The sequence below is a fragment of the Lissotriton helveticus genome, chromosome 5_1 (genome assembly GCF_964261635.1).
Source record: "Lissotriton helveticus chromosome 5_1, aLisHel1.1, whole genome shotgun sequence".
Lineage (NCBI taxonomy): Eukaryota > Metazoa > Chordata > Amphibia > Caudata > Salamandridae > Lissotriton > Lissotriton helveticus.
In genome coordinates, this window is record NC_136065.1 from 1,423,384,042 (window position 1) to 1,423,398,353 (window position 14,312).

The window sequence follows — 14,312 nt, forward strand, 5'->3', positions numbered from 1 at the left end:
CCTGGAGAACCAATCCGTACATCTGTTGCGCAGGCTTGGGATATGTTCTGCTACTACTGAAATCTCATTGTTCTAGCAGTAACTACAGAAGAACTTAGCTTAATATGCCATACCCTTGGAGTGAGGCCCCCCCCCATTTTGTTGACATATCTGACTGTAGATATGTTGTCCATCCGCAGCATCACAGAACATTTCATTACGTTTTTAGCGTAGCAGCAAATTGTTCCTGTTCGCAACTCAACAAAGAAGGGAGAATGCTGCTTGTCGAAGGATTTTATAAGTTATTAGAATGTTATTGACGTTCTAGATCCGTCGACTGTTGCTGCTGTGAGCTGGCAATAAAGGAGATTTGCACAATCTTAGCCTCTGTGTCTTTAATAAAATCCATATTTTCTGCCCATCAGGCTGTGAAAAAGCTACATTTTATGGCATAACACAAAGGCTAACATTATGCAAGTTTAAAGTGCATTGAACACATAGCGCTTGTAACAGGTCTAAAATAACAGCTTTTAAACATAGTTTCATTGGACCAATCCACAGCTCTAAGGTTATCTTGTAGACCTCCCCCTAGGAGAAAAGCTTTGGATGCTGAGTTACCCCTAAGGGAATGTGCACTAAACATATAAGTGTCTATACGCGCTTCTTTTATTACCTCCTTGACCCATCCCGCAAAGTTGAGAGAGGAAACTAGTTTATGAGGTGGTAAATAGGATAATATCATTTGTTCTGTATTTACTCTCAGACTCACAGTCTCTCTCTCATACTGCAACAAACATTTACCCACACAAAGTCTTTCATTCTGAGTAAAGAAAGGGTAGAATAACGAGGTTGACATTGTCTTGGTTCGTATTTTTAAGTAGAAACAAACCTCTTGGGTTGGTAGGCCCCGTTGCTGAGGTCTAAGGCCTTTGTGTCTGAGGTCCATCTAAAAGATACCAGGAAGAGTAAAACTGTGAGTTTGTAGGATATATGTTTTAGCGATAAGCTAGAATTTTCACCCCAACTATCTAGGACCTGTAGAACATCTCTTACGACCCATAAGGCAGCGTATTTTGCAGAAGGTGGGTTTAGTATCCCCACACTTCACATAATTGTTTTGGTTAATACGTTTTGTCCCACAGATACTCCAGCTACAAGACACTGGCCTGCTACAATACCCGACCTGTAAATATGACTGTTCTCTAAGAGAGTCCTGAAATTAATAATTGGGACACATAGTTGACTACATGTACTAAATCATCTGAAACAGGATTGTATTTCTGTCGAAGACACCAGCAAACCTATTTCTCCCAAGCCAGTTTATATGCTTTCATTGTTCCAGGTGCCCATGACTCTGAGATGCGTTTGAAAGCATCTGCTGAAAGGCCTGGTTCTGCCACTGTCTCCTGAAATCCTCCAGGCCACCAATGTCAGAAGACCTTGCTCTACAAGAGGGTTTATTTCTCCTTCTGCACCTGTGATTTTTTCCCTGAATATCGGTATTAAGATTGGTAGGTTTGTACGAATTTCTAGTAAAATTGGGAACCATGCCTGGTATCTCCAAAGGGGTGTTATTACCACAGTAACATCTTTGTTTCTGTGGATGTGTGGCAATAGTCTTAGTAGCATGACAAATGAAGGGTAAGCGTAAGGTGCTAGTTACCTTCAATTCTGAAGAAAGGCATCCACCCGAAGGCCTAAGGGTCAGACCTTAAGCTGAAGAATTTTGACAATTGAGTGTTCAGTCTGTCTGCAAAAAAACCCACCCAGAAGGGTCCTTATATTGACTGGATACTGTGAAAGATTCTCTTGTCTAACCTCCAATTGATGGAATATCTGAAATTCCTGGAGAACCAATCCGTACATCTGTTGCGCAGGCTTGGGATATGTTCTGCTACTACTGAAATCTCATTGTTCTAGCAGTAACTACAGAAGAACTTAGCTTAATCTGCCATACCCTTGGAGTGAGGCCCCCCCTTTTGTTGACATATCTGACTGTAGATACGTTGTCCATCCGCAGCATCACAGAACATTTCATTACGTTTTTAGCGTAGCAGCAAATTGCAAAGGAGCCTGCCACTAACCCCAAACAGTTGATGTGCAACTCCCTCTCTTGTTCTGTCCAGCGGCCCCCTGCTGCTGAGTTGCTACATCTTGCAACCATCCTTCAAGGCTCACATTTGATTCTATCACTATCAAGTTCTTCCCCAAAGATGGCTTTGCCATTCCATTCTTCTGCATTCTTTAACCACCAGAGTATTTCCTTCTTTGAGTCCAGGTCTAGAGATTTCATTTGAGGATAGGATTGACTTTATCTCAATGCTTTGGCTCTGAGTCTTTGGAGAGCTACATAGTATAAGGGCCTGGGTAGAAAGCTTGGATCGTTGAGGATAGGAGACCCAGAATCCTTGCTGGGGCTCTTAGTTGAAATTCCTTCATCCGTAATATTTTCCTCAGTTCTTTGCAGAGTTTCCTTAACTTTTCTCCAGGTAATTTTAATTCTGCATGTGTTGTGTTTATGACAAAGCCCAGGAACTGCGTTTTCCGGCTTGGAAGCATGCAAGGCTTTTCTTGTTTATGATAGACCGCAAGTGTTCTAATAGATTTCTGGTGAGGTCTGTGTGATGTGATACCATTTCCCTGGAATTGACCATTATTAGGATATCGTCTAATTAGAGTATTAGTCTTGTTCCTCTTGCTCTGAGCCATCCTGCTACGGGGCAAATAACTTTGGTAAAGCACCAAGGAGCTGAGGAGAGACCAAATGGGAGGCTACAGAACTGTGAAAGTCCCCCCCGCTCCCCAGGTGAATTGAAGAAATATTTGATATGGAGGCCTAATTGGGATGGTCAGGTATGCATCTTTGAGGTCTAGATGGGTTAGCCAGTCCCCTTTCATTAATATGTCTCTTAAGAGGTGTCCTCTTTCCATTTTTAAATGGTGGTAAGCCACCCATCTATTCAACTCTTTCAGGTGTATCACTGGTCTTAACCCTTTGACCTACTTTTCTACCAAAAAGAAATTGCGATGAACCCAGATTCCCTCCCCTCTTGAATTGACCCTTTGTTTAGTAAGTCTTCTACTTCTAGTGATACTAGAAGTGTATCATCCTGTGAGAATACCATTTCCCAGGGGATTTTTCTTTGTAGTGCTGTGACAATGAATTTGGTTTTGTATCCCCTTACTGTTTTTTAGATTCAAGGGTCTTGAGTTACTATATTATAGTTCTCAGAGAATTGGGCCCGTCTCCCTCCCAACTTTAATGGGGGATGTGAAAGGTCTTTTGTATTTCTTAACCGTCAAGAAGCCTCTTTGTCTCCTCTGAATCCTCCACCATGAGCTCTTTGTTTCTATGGGAGAAGGTTGAGTGGGAACCGGAGCTTGGGTGTGTAAATCTTTGGCCACGTCCCATGTAGGGTCTTGAAGAGCTTTGAACATGGCCGAAAAAACTGACCCCTTGTTCTCCTGACCCTGCCAAAAACCCTATCCTGAAATACTCTTTTGATGTCCTTCTGGGTTTTTTGGATGGAGCCTAATACCCCTACGTACTTTGCCATGTCTCTAATGAAGTCGTCTCCAAAGAGTAGGCCCTAGGACGACGCGCTTCCTTCTTTCCTGGCCAGTTCAACCAGCTTTGGGTCTATATTGAGTAGTTCACTTTTCCTTCTCTCGTTTGAGAGGACTGTGTAGGCATTCCCTAGGAGGCAAATGGCTGTTTGTGCCCATTGGCACAATTCCTTTGGATCAATGTGGGAATCATTAATGTAGGCCCCTTCAGCGATTTCAAACATTTTGTGAGTGGTCCGATAATGTCGAGTAGGCGATCCTGGCAGGACATTAGGCCCTTGTCAAAGCCTTTCCTCTGGTCTTTTCCTCCTTTGCCACCACCTTTGGGTCTAATTCTGGGCTTGAGGCAACCTTGTCTGTTAAGGAGGGGCGTGGGTATTCAGATCTTAGGCGAGATCTGACTTATTTTGGTATTGCTTTCCGAAGCCAAAAGTAGAGGTACTCCATAGTATATTGAGCAGGGGTCCACTCTCGGGTAAGGGGGAGTTTAATGAGGTGTGGGTCGAACATACTCTCCCCAAAAGAGTCTACAGAGCACATTTTTTACCCAGAGTCCTTTGGTGCCTCGTCGCTTGTTTCAATATGCCCTTGTTCAAATTCCTCAATGTCTACATCCACGTTTGGGGAATGGGATAGGTTAATTATGTCCTCCAAATCATCATTACTGTTGATGGCAATAGTGGTTGGGCCTTTTTCTTGCCCGTCTGTAGTGCCCAAGGCACCATCTGATTCACTGCTAATGCGTGATGTCACTTGGTTAGATGGTTTCAATTTTGTGACCCCTTTTTTTATGTTATCCCCTGCCCTTCTTTTTCTCTGGGCTTTATTCGCCCTGTCTGCCCCTTCAGGGTTCCTTGTGCTAGTAGTTGGCCAGCCTATTTGGGAGAGAGCCTCCAGTTGTTTATTGATTTTGCGGTCTAATGACCCAATTACTTTATTTATAGCTTTATTTATCAGCCCTTCCATCCTATCCTCCATGGTACTTACTAAGGGGGTAAAGGGCATGATGACAGGTAAATAGGTATCAGTGTTGTCGGGCTCTGTGCTAGGAAGCAGCTGATGTCAGTTGGCTTGAATACAACTGCCAAAATTCAGTTGGTTTCCCAAGCTATCCAAATGGCAGCTGTAGTATTTTTAATATTATGTCCCAATCTCTTTAAAATAGCTGCTGTGTGTCTCTCAGGGCTTTTAATCTTGCTATATTTTAATGCTGGGATCTATCTCCCATTTTTTTCTTCTTTTTTATTATGTGGTTGTGTAGCCTGCGGTGCTTACGTGTCGCAAGGGTGAGGGAGATCCATTGTTTAGTCACCTCTGGGACTGACTGGTGGGGCTTCCTATTTAATTAGTCTATAATTATTATTTTCGAGGTCCGTGAGGGGCACGACACGTCGTTTGACGTTCGCTGCTCTCGCACTCGTCGGCCTCAGGATATTGTTGATTATTATTTTCGAGGCCAGCGAGGTGCGCAACACGTTGTTTGACGTTCGCTGCTCTCGCTCTTGTCTGATTTAGGGAATAGATTTCTGCGAGTCGGTTTCAGGTTGCTGAGTCCCGCTCGCAGCTTGTTTTCTGATGAAGTCCTGTTGACCTAGCAACAGGCACGGCCTTTATTTATTTTTAAAGGCCTAAGCAGACGTGAGATTGGTCTCGACTGGGAGACAACGCGCTGGGTGAAGCTCGTTTTCAGCCTTAAAGGCCCGTAAGAGACATTGTGTGGGATCGGGTGCGGAGTGGGAAGACCTTCGACCCGAGCCCATGAATTAGGATTGCATAATCTTAGCCTCAGTGTCTTTGATAAAATCCTGATTTTCTGCCCATCAGGCTGTGTAAAATCTAAATTTTGCAGAGGATAATTATCTCTCTCAGTCTACAACAGTGGTACATCAAAAGTCAAACTGCACAAAAATGGAGGTATCTACTTTGATGGGGTTATTTGACACACCTTTTGAAAAATCTGTTGGCTTAAAAAAACATAGCCGATACAAATGAGTTTTATTCTGGGATTCATTGGTTCTTCCCCTGAGTTAGTGTCTGATTTCTGAGATTGCACATTCCTGTGTAACATGCAACATGTTGAATTTGTGCATCTGTAAGATCAGAAAATGCATGGTGAAATAAGTTCACAACAGATATCCTCAGGTCTGATCCTTCAACCCTTCGTCAATATCTAGGAGATTATTTCTCGGTCCCCTATTTTCAAAGGCTCCCATCTTCTACTGAATGTCTATCAATTGTTTCTCATGATCCTCAGCCACTTGTCATGCCTGTGCTGCCACTGTCTTCATTTCCGCAGACCTTGCTTCAATCTCTCTTCTCTTCATTTTCAGAGCTCCAACATATCCAAATGGCTTACGCACAGTGTTTTAAGTTTTTTTGATCAGCACTCCTAAGTGCCAATATTGACAATATATTTCTTTCCTATGAGTGGCTATAAGCTGTACATTGGCCCCCATCGTGCACGGTGGGTATATCCTGATGTTGGCTTCTAACCTGACTTCTTGCGTAACTTTTGTGTATTGTACTCAACTGTGGGTTGAAAATAGATGCTGAGGGATCCCATTTCAAAGTATACCCTTGTTTGCTGCCCTTGTTGCTACCTTTCACTGTATCTGTGAGCAAGATGCTATCATCTGTATAGTCTACTTGGGACTTTTCCATCCCCCGAGATTACTGTCCCAGTTCCTTCCTCTCTTAAGGCTTAACTCTTTGACTGAGCCATTTACGGCAAAAAATGAAACGCTTCTCCATACGTTTTTAAAATTTTTCCTTTTTAGGTCGAGCCTAGCGCAGCGTGCATGCGCTGCTCTAGAAGAGGGCCTCTTGGAATCGCTACAGCTTTTCTTGAAGCTCGTGCGTGTGGTGCTCACGCGCTATTGGTCTTTGCGTGCAACTTCCTAAAAAGACAGCACGCAATTGGGCAAAGGTGGGTGCATGTCCCACCTTTGTATCCGCCCACGGCCTACAGCTTTCGAGAGTAAGCAGCTGAGCCATCTGTTTCCAATTATCACCCCGTGTCTCACGGTTGCGTTAACTGTAAACAGATTGTGGTCGAGCAGCGGATTTCCTCCCTCGTTTCTAAGTTGTTTCCAGAAACAGTTTGGGGTATTTCCATGGCAACGCGACCATAACTGGGCCTTTACTCGCTTTTGAAAAGTCGTCAATTAGTTTCAAATAAGACATTACTTGCCCACCAGTTTGTATCTGGCAATGGGTAATGATTAGCCAGTGTGAGGCTTGAGGTATCATGCATTATTCTCGTATAATTGGTGATAAATGTGTTGATTGAACCCGTATTGCGCAGATGTTCTGGGAAACCCCTGCTACAAAACGTGTTGACTGTGTCAGTAACGCGCTGTAGCCGCCTGCGTCCCAGGGCCCCCAATTACAGCATCTTGTGAATGGGATAATTTTCAAACACTGTCATTCGGAGACCCTGAAACACAACTCTTAGAGATGTGTAAAATGATCAAATTTCTCCCCCACATAAAATATATTCTTGAAGCTGAGGAAAGCAAACATTTCGAGGTTGGCAAATTTGCACATTTTGACTGCAACATATGTAAGCGCCCTACACTTTCATTCAGAATTTGATGTTTGCCGGTTAAAGGAGAGGCTTTTGTTTTGTAGGGAAGCAATGCTGACTCTTCTTTACTTTTTTAAATTAAATTGTGATGAACAACTAAATTTTTCTTCAAGCCTTATGAGGTCAATCTGGGTTTGGTTGTCAGATAGCCAACCTGCCATTGAGGTCCTAATCTGGGACGGTCGTCTGAAACTCCCCATCTGCCAGTACCCAAACCCACAATGGATTTTATACATAGACACTTACATAATGCACTTATAAGGTCCCAAAGGTGAGACTTATTGGCTATGCCAATGCTTGTTAGTTTTTGCTGATTCAGAAAGGGGGTGGTGATGGACAGAGTATCTGAATTAAGCAGAACACTCCTACCCAGTCAACAGATCAGGGCTTGATCCATCACCGTTTTTTAGCTCACTGCACCAACCCAGTTCAGAGCCTGGCTACATGCAAATTAGTCTGTCCCTGGCCCAGTGCATCATGGGAACAGGGCAGACCAAACTACGAAGCCAATTCTTTACTGGAAAGGAAACAAGCTTCCGGGGACCGGTTTCTGGCATTACAGCCGTCTTCGGCCCGGCTTGCTTGAATCCTGATGGTGCAGTGAGCAAGGGACTCACATCTGAGCATACCCTTCCACACTTGTGGTGGCCAAAACGATTCAGAAACATGAGTCCCTTGCTCATTGCACCATCAGGATTCAAGCAAGCCGGGCCGAAGACGGCTGTAATGCCAGAAACCGGTCCCCGTGAGCTTGTTTCCTTTCCAGTGAAGAATTGGCTTGGTAGTTTGGTCTGCCCTGTTCCCATGATGCATTGGGCCAGGGACAGACTAATTTGCATATAGCCAGGTTCTGAACTGGGATGGTGCAGTGAGCTAAAAAACGGTGATGGATCAAGCCCTGATCTGTTGACTGGGTAGGAGTGTTCTGATGAACTCAGATACTCTGTCCATCACCACCCCCTTTTTGTAATTATTTTGGCCACCATGAGTGTGGAAGGGTATGCTCAGACATGAGTCCCTTGCTCATTGCACCATCAGGATTCAAGCAAGCCGGGCCGAAGACGGCTGTAATGCCAGAAACCGGTCCCCGGAAGCTTGTTTCCTTTCCAGTGAAGAATTGGCTTGGTAGTTTGGTCTGCCCTGTTCCCATGATGCACTGGGCCAGGGACAGACTAATTTGCATATAGCCAGGTTCTGAACTGGGATGGTGCAGTGAGCTAAAAAACGGTGATGGATCAAGCCCTGATCTGTTGACTGGGTAGGAGTGTTCTGATTAACTCAGATACTCTGTCCATCACCACCCCCTTTTTGTAATTATTTTGGCCACCATGAGTGTGGAAGGGTATGCTCAGACATGAGTCCCTTGCTCATTGCACCATCAGGATTCAAGCAAGCCGGGCCGAAGACGGCTGTAATGCCAGAAACCGGTCCCCGGAAGCTTGTTTCCTTTCCAGTGAAGAATTGGCTTGGTAGTTTGGTCTGCCCTGTTCCCATGATGCACTGGGCCAGGGACAGACTCATTTGCATATAGCCAGGTTCTGAACTGGGATGGTGCAGTGAGCTAAAAAAACGGTGATGGATCAAGCCCTGATCTGTTGACTGGTAGGAGTGTTCTGATTAACTCAGATACTCTGTCCATCACCACCCCCTTTTTGTAATTATTTTGGCCACCATGAGTGTGGAAGGGTATGCTCAGACATGAGTCCCTTGCTCATTGCACCATCAGGATTCAAGCAAGCCTGGCCGAAGACGGCTGTAATGCCAGAAACCGGTCCCCAGAAGCTTGTTTCCTTTCCAGTGAAGAATTGGCTTGGTAGTTTGGTCTGCCCTGTTCCCATGATGCACTGGGCCAGGGACAGACTAATTTGCATATAGCCAGGTTCTGAACTCGGATGGTGCAGTGAGCTAAAAAACGGTGATGGATCAAGCCCTGATCTGTTGACTGGGTAGGAGTGTTCTGATTAACTCAGATACTCTGTCCATCACCACCCCCTTTTTGTAATTATGTTAGTTTTTGCCAGCACAGTATATATATTTGGATTTACTGGATTTTATTGACATTTTGGGGTTTACTACTTGGTTTTGAGAGCCCCCTCAGTCTTGAAAACCAGATGACAAGGCACAAGATTTATTACTGTTCATTTTTCATATTATTTAGCCAGCTGTCTTCCAAGAAACACTATCTTTGCGCCAAGCACTGCGGCGTGATCATAGACAGTCTTGACATCCTTGCCAACATTTCCCAGTTCTCTGCCATTTATATTAATATCCTTACTGGACATGCAAAACTTCATCAGGTTTCTCACCTAGTGTAGAGATATCACTCACACCGTTAATGAGAGCTTGCTGCTCACTCTGCCTCAAACTGCAATATCCCTTGATTGTCCTGTGTAGTACAACTTTCTCAGTGGTCTCCGCTGCCTCTGCTCAGGTCCTCCTTGGAGCACTCCTTCGATAGCTCAGAAGCCAGCTCTGTCTCCTTACAAGCTCTGTTAATACCTGATTGTCCTGTGAAGTTTGATGTGTTTCTTTTCCAACTTTTTTCTTCAATGGTTTTCCCTTTTTTGCCATTCACAAGCCATCCTCTGGCGTAGTATTCTGTGATCCGCTTTGGCTGTCTGGAAGCTCCAACAGTACACTTCCTGGTCAACGCGTACCCTTGTGTTTCAGCAGCAGTAGCATATATATGGTATATGATGGTGTATTATTTATGCTCCAATAAATATGCAGGATAAGGGGCATTTACTCCAATATGCTACAGGTAGCCATATTGGAGGTTCCTCTAAGGCGCCGGTATACTTCCTACTTGAACCTCATAGTCCAACAACTGCTGGTCTGCTGTTACTGATTCTAGAAAACACACCTAGATAACCTCGGCCAACTGCGCCAACACAAAAATTAATACATCACCATCAGAAAAAAGTAACAGTAACACAACACTACACATTATTAAAACAACTCAGCAACAAGTCAGGAACACAAAATAACCTAGCAGTAGCACAACACAAAATAACAGTTACATAATTAAGAAACAGAATAAGAAGATAGCATAAAACAGCAACAAAAGACACTAATACACTACACAACATTAGCACCATATTATACTATTACAACAGCACAACCAGTTGCTGCAACGCATCACAACACAACAAAAGAGAAGAAAGTCGAACAAAAACAGAACAGCGCCTCACCAAAACAGAACACAAAATGCAACACAACACATTCATGAATGTGTGTTGTTATGATGGTGCACCATATTATTGTGCATAAATATTGGTATGCTGTGTTGTTGTGTTGTGTTTTATGATGTAGTTGTTTTGTTATTTAACTTCATTTTATTGGTGTATTGTATTCTGTTGTATATTTGTTGCTGTCATCTTATTGTTGCATTATTGTGCTGTGCTGAATTTGCTGCTATTGTGGTGAATGATTGTCATATGGTGTAGTTTTGTTGTTTTACCCCCTCCCCCAGCGGTCTGCTTGAATATACACAAATATTATCACAATGTACGAACTCAACAAGGATGCTTTTATAATATGGTGGTAAAAGATGGTTGCAAACAGACACTGCCTAAGTTACTGCCCTGCTTATCACCAGACATGTAATAAAGCCAGCCTAAAATGCATGGTGGTTCTGCCTCTTGGTGCTCCCTTTGTGGCAGGTTAGTGCTTATCGGACATCTCTTCAAGACTTTCTTAAATTGATGGTGTTGTGATATTAGCACTCACTCTTTTACTGCTGTAAATTTTGCTTTCTAGGTGCTATTTTTTGCTTTTAAATAACAATGTAATTCCTTGTTTTCCAGAAAGATGCCACATTGTTGGTGCTATCACAGCTGGAGTGGTGTTCGTGTGCTGGTTAAGTTTAGCCCTTTGTCTATGTAATGTGAGGAGGAAGAGGAAGATCCCCCATGGTAAGCCTCTCTGTATCATCACGCCAGTGCTTAGATTGTTTAAGAATGAGAGTCGGTGCCTAGCGCTCTGGTGCGGCGGTGCTACTAAGGGGCCGATTCCGATCTGGGTCGGAAAGCATTCCGACCGTGCCGGATCCGTGGTGTTTTCCGACCGATCCGGACTCCTGCAGTCCGACCGAGCGAGCACGATGCGGCCGCATGCTGTTGGATTCGGTTCGGTTGGACTCCCATAGAAGTCAATGGGAACCGGTCGTTTGACGCGTACATGGGCTCCCATTGACTGAATGGGTACGCGGCGGACAAGTGCACCCCCTACAGTGGGTACGCGTCAGTGCCATCCGCACCGTACATGCCCCTGTGTCCGAGTCGTAAGGCTGCGGGTGACCCCCAAGTTCCAACTCTGGAGCCATTGCGAGCCAGAAGCTCTGACTCTATCAGGCTGTCCAAATCGAGCATCGTACTAGCTCGGTCGTGAAACGTCTCTATTGCTCGCCAAGGTTAGCTTACGCCTGAGATGTAGGAGCGGTTCGGACCCGGAAACGATTCGGACGGAGATTTCGCGCTTGTTCAGCATCCGAATCCGATCCGCTAATGCCGAACCCGATTCGGTGCCCTTCCGACCGAGATCGGAATCGGCCTCTAAGAATCGGCACACCGAATACCAAGGGTGCTTGGGGTTGAGTTCTCCTCAGGCCTCTTTTATCCAATCCCAGACACTGCTGCCCCATTATCTCATTCGTGCCTGTAACATCCCTGCATGCTCCCCTTGTGACAGTTTTTCCCTCTTTCTTTTCCTTTCCCGTTCGTGTCTTTTTCTCTCTTTTGCTTGCGTCAATATGTGTTGACTGTTCAGGAAAAATAAGTTCCCTGCCCAAAAATGAGTGTTAGTTAAAATGTCAAAACTGGGTGAATATGTCACGCATGACACGTGCCTCTTCGCAGCTTTACATCAGACCCATCTCATTTAACATAATTGTTGGACTGCTGACATCATGTATATTTCAAAGCGTAGGAGTATGCAAGAAGGGGTTATCTGTCTGTATATCCTGTCTGTCTGTCCCATCTTTTACGTGCATCCCTGGTGTTTTTCTCAGCATGTAACTAAGAAGAAATAGAGGTTTGTTTTTGAGTAATTTATTCCTAAAAAGGTAGAAATTAATACGTAATCAGAAAAATAATATTTTCGATTTGTGATATGATTTTTATTATGTGTTAAGTAGCCGCATACAATAAATGCTTTGTTGGTGTATGAGAAGGGGTAAGAGGGAGGAAGTGTGCCTTAATACCTGCCTTAATTGTTGACTGTGCGGCTAGGAGGTCTAGGTTGCAGCCCAGACATTTTTCTCCAACCAGAAGACAGGACCCTAAGCAAATGCAGGGTCCACATAATTATACTGGTCTTCACTTTGGAATACCCTAGTGGCTTACTCATGCTAATGAGGTAATAACTCTACACTCACTCTATCTCCATCTGGAAACCTCAACCCTTCCTGAGTAGCTAGTTGATACAATTGAGCTAGTTGATACAATAAGAAAGGGAGACCTCCTTTGATTCTCTAAGAATGGATTCCGGCCTTAGACCAATCACGGAAAAAGCAGAGGTTAGACCTTTAGCATTTTGAAGAAGACAATGGGCTACCCCTGAATCGATAGTTTATCCTAATGGTCCTGAGGATATTCTTCGATAGTTTGCTGCTGCTGATCCTCTGTTGATAAAATATATTAGAGATACATTTATTGAAATGGACTTTCCCAATATGTAGGGAGATCCAGGGACCAGCAGCTGTACTAGCTCAGCTAAGAAACTAAAAACCAGGTTTAGATCACATAGGTTAAATAAGCTCTTAACTTCATTGACATTAGGTATTTTAACTGGTGCTTTAATAACGATAAAGGATACTTATATCACAGAACCCTCTATAGATGATATTGAGCCGATCCTACAGAGGAAACTTTATATGCACTTTCGATATGGTACTTTGCCACTTTGCACATTCGCCTCAAGATGGGCAAAGCCAATAGATTTATCTGCAATGGGATGCTCAACTTGCGTACATGAAAAGGAAACCATAGCCCATATGCTGTTTTTCTGCCCACCCTATAGCAGGGCTAGGTGGATAATTCCTGTTGTTGACGTTTAGGAGTTACTAGACATCTTGAGGCATGTAGAATTATGCAGACTGATTTGACAACCCCTATGGTGTTTGCCGTTTCCAGATTTATATTGCATATGTGGTATGCTAGGAAGAAATATGAAGTAGCTTCCAGGATTATGTAAATCAGTACCCTGTTCATTAGCATCTGATAATGATTGATTTTAAATCGTATTGTATTTATATTAGGTAACTGAGCTTTCTGTTGTTAATTATTTAGTCCCTTTATTTAAAAAAGGATTACATTGTCTTTTTTTAAAAAAAGATCTCTGTGGTTCTTAATGCCTTATATTCTAACATATTTGTTTGTCTATTTCATAGTATTTTACCGACATTAAGAGTAATATAACTGAACTGAGTGAGGGAGATAATGATGAACCCACCTCTTCAGGATGAGTGCCCTCATGCCCACCAGACCTGTAGAAAGAGATTGTAGCAATCAGGGCCTGTCATTTGCCGAATGCCAGGTTATCCACCCAAAATCAAAGAGCATCCAGAACAGAATAGTCACAATACATCAGAGATAGCACCCTACTACATACTCTTTGTTAGAACTGGGGTCTCTAGTTGGCACCCTAGTCCAAGTAGCGACCACCGCTTCCGACAGGGTAGCTTGGCGCAGAGCAGAAAGGCTTAACTTAAGAGGCAAGGTGTAAAGTATTTGTGCAACACACACCAACAGTGACACAGTAAAAGCACTCACAAGAGGACACCACACTAGTTTTATATAAAAATAAAGGTATCTTTATCTAAAATTATGCAAGATCCAACAATATGGCAAGGATATTCCATATACAGTAATTAGGGTTTCAGGGCCAAAAAGAGTATTTAAAAGGCTCTCTGTAAGTTTGTCACAAAATTGAGCTAGTGGGCTCTAGATTTCCCCAGCCACCTGCAGGAGTGTCTTGGAATCCTCAGTGTTTGAAAAGTTACCAGCACATGTCCCTATATTACCAGCAGAGCAAAAGGTGCAAGTTAATGGAAGGTGCAAGTTAATGGGCCCGCGGCGTGGAAAGGAAAGAGGCCCAGCAGTCTGCAGCGGCCCCGTGGTCCGATGTGCACAGTTCCCCGCAGGCCCGTAATCGAAGGCAGAGTCAGTTCAAAAAGGGATGA

At 43.8% G+C, this 14,312-nt stretch overlaps 1 protein-coding gene across 1 annotated transcript in view; it reads left to right on the top strand.

Moving 5' to 3' along the window:
- LOC144755464 (uncharacterized) overlaps positions 1–14,312 on the top strand; it is a 204,535-nt gene that overhangs the window by 107,486 nt on the left and 82,737 nt on the right. The window contains exon 3 of the mRNA XM_078644424.1: positions 10,939–11,046. Coding sequence (XP_078500550.1) covers positions 10,939–11,046 — 108 coding nt within the window. The remainder of the gene's footprint in view (positions 1–10,938; positions 11,047–14,312) is intronic.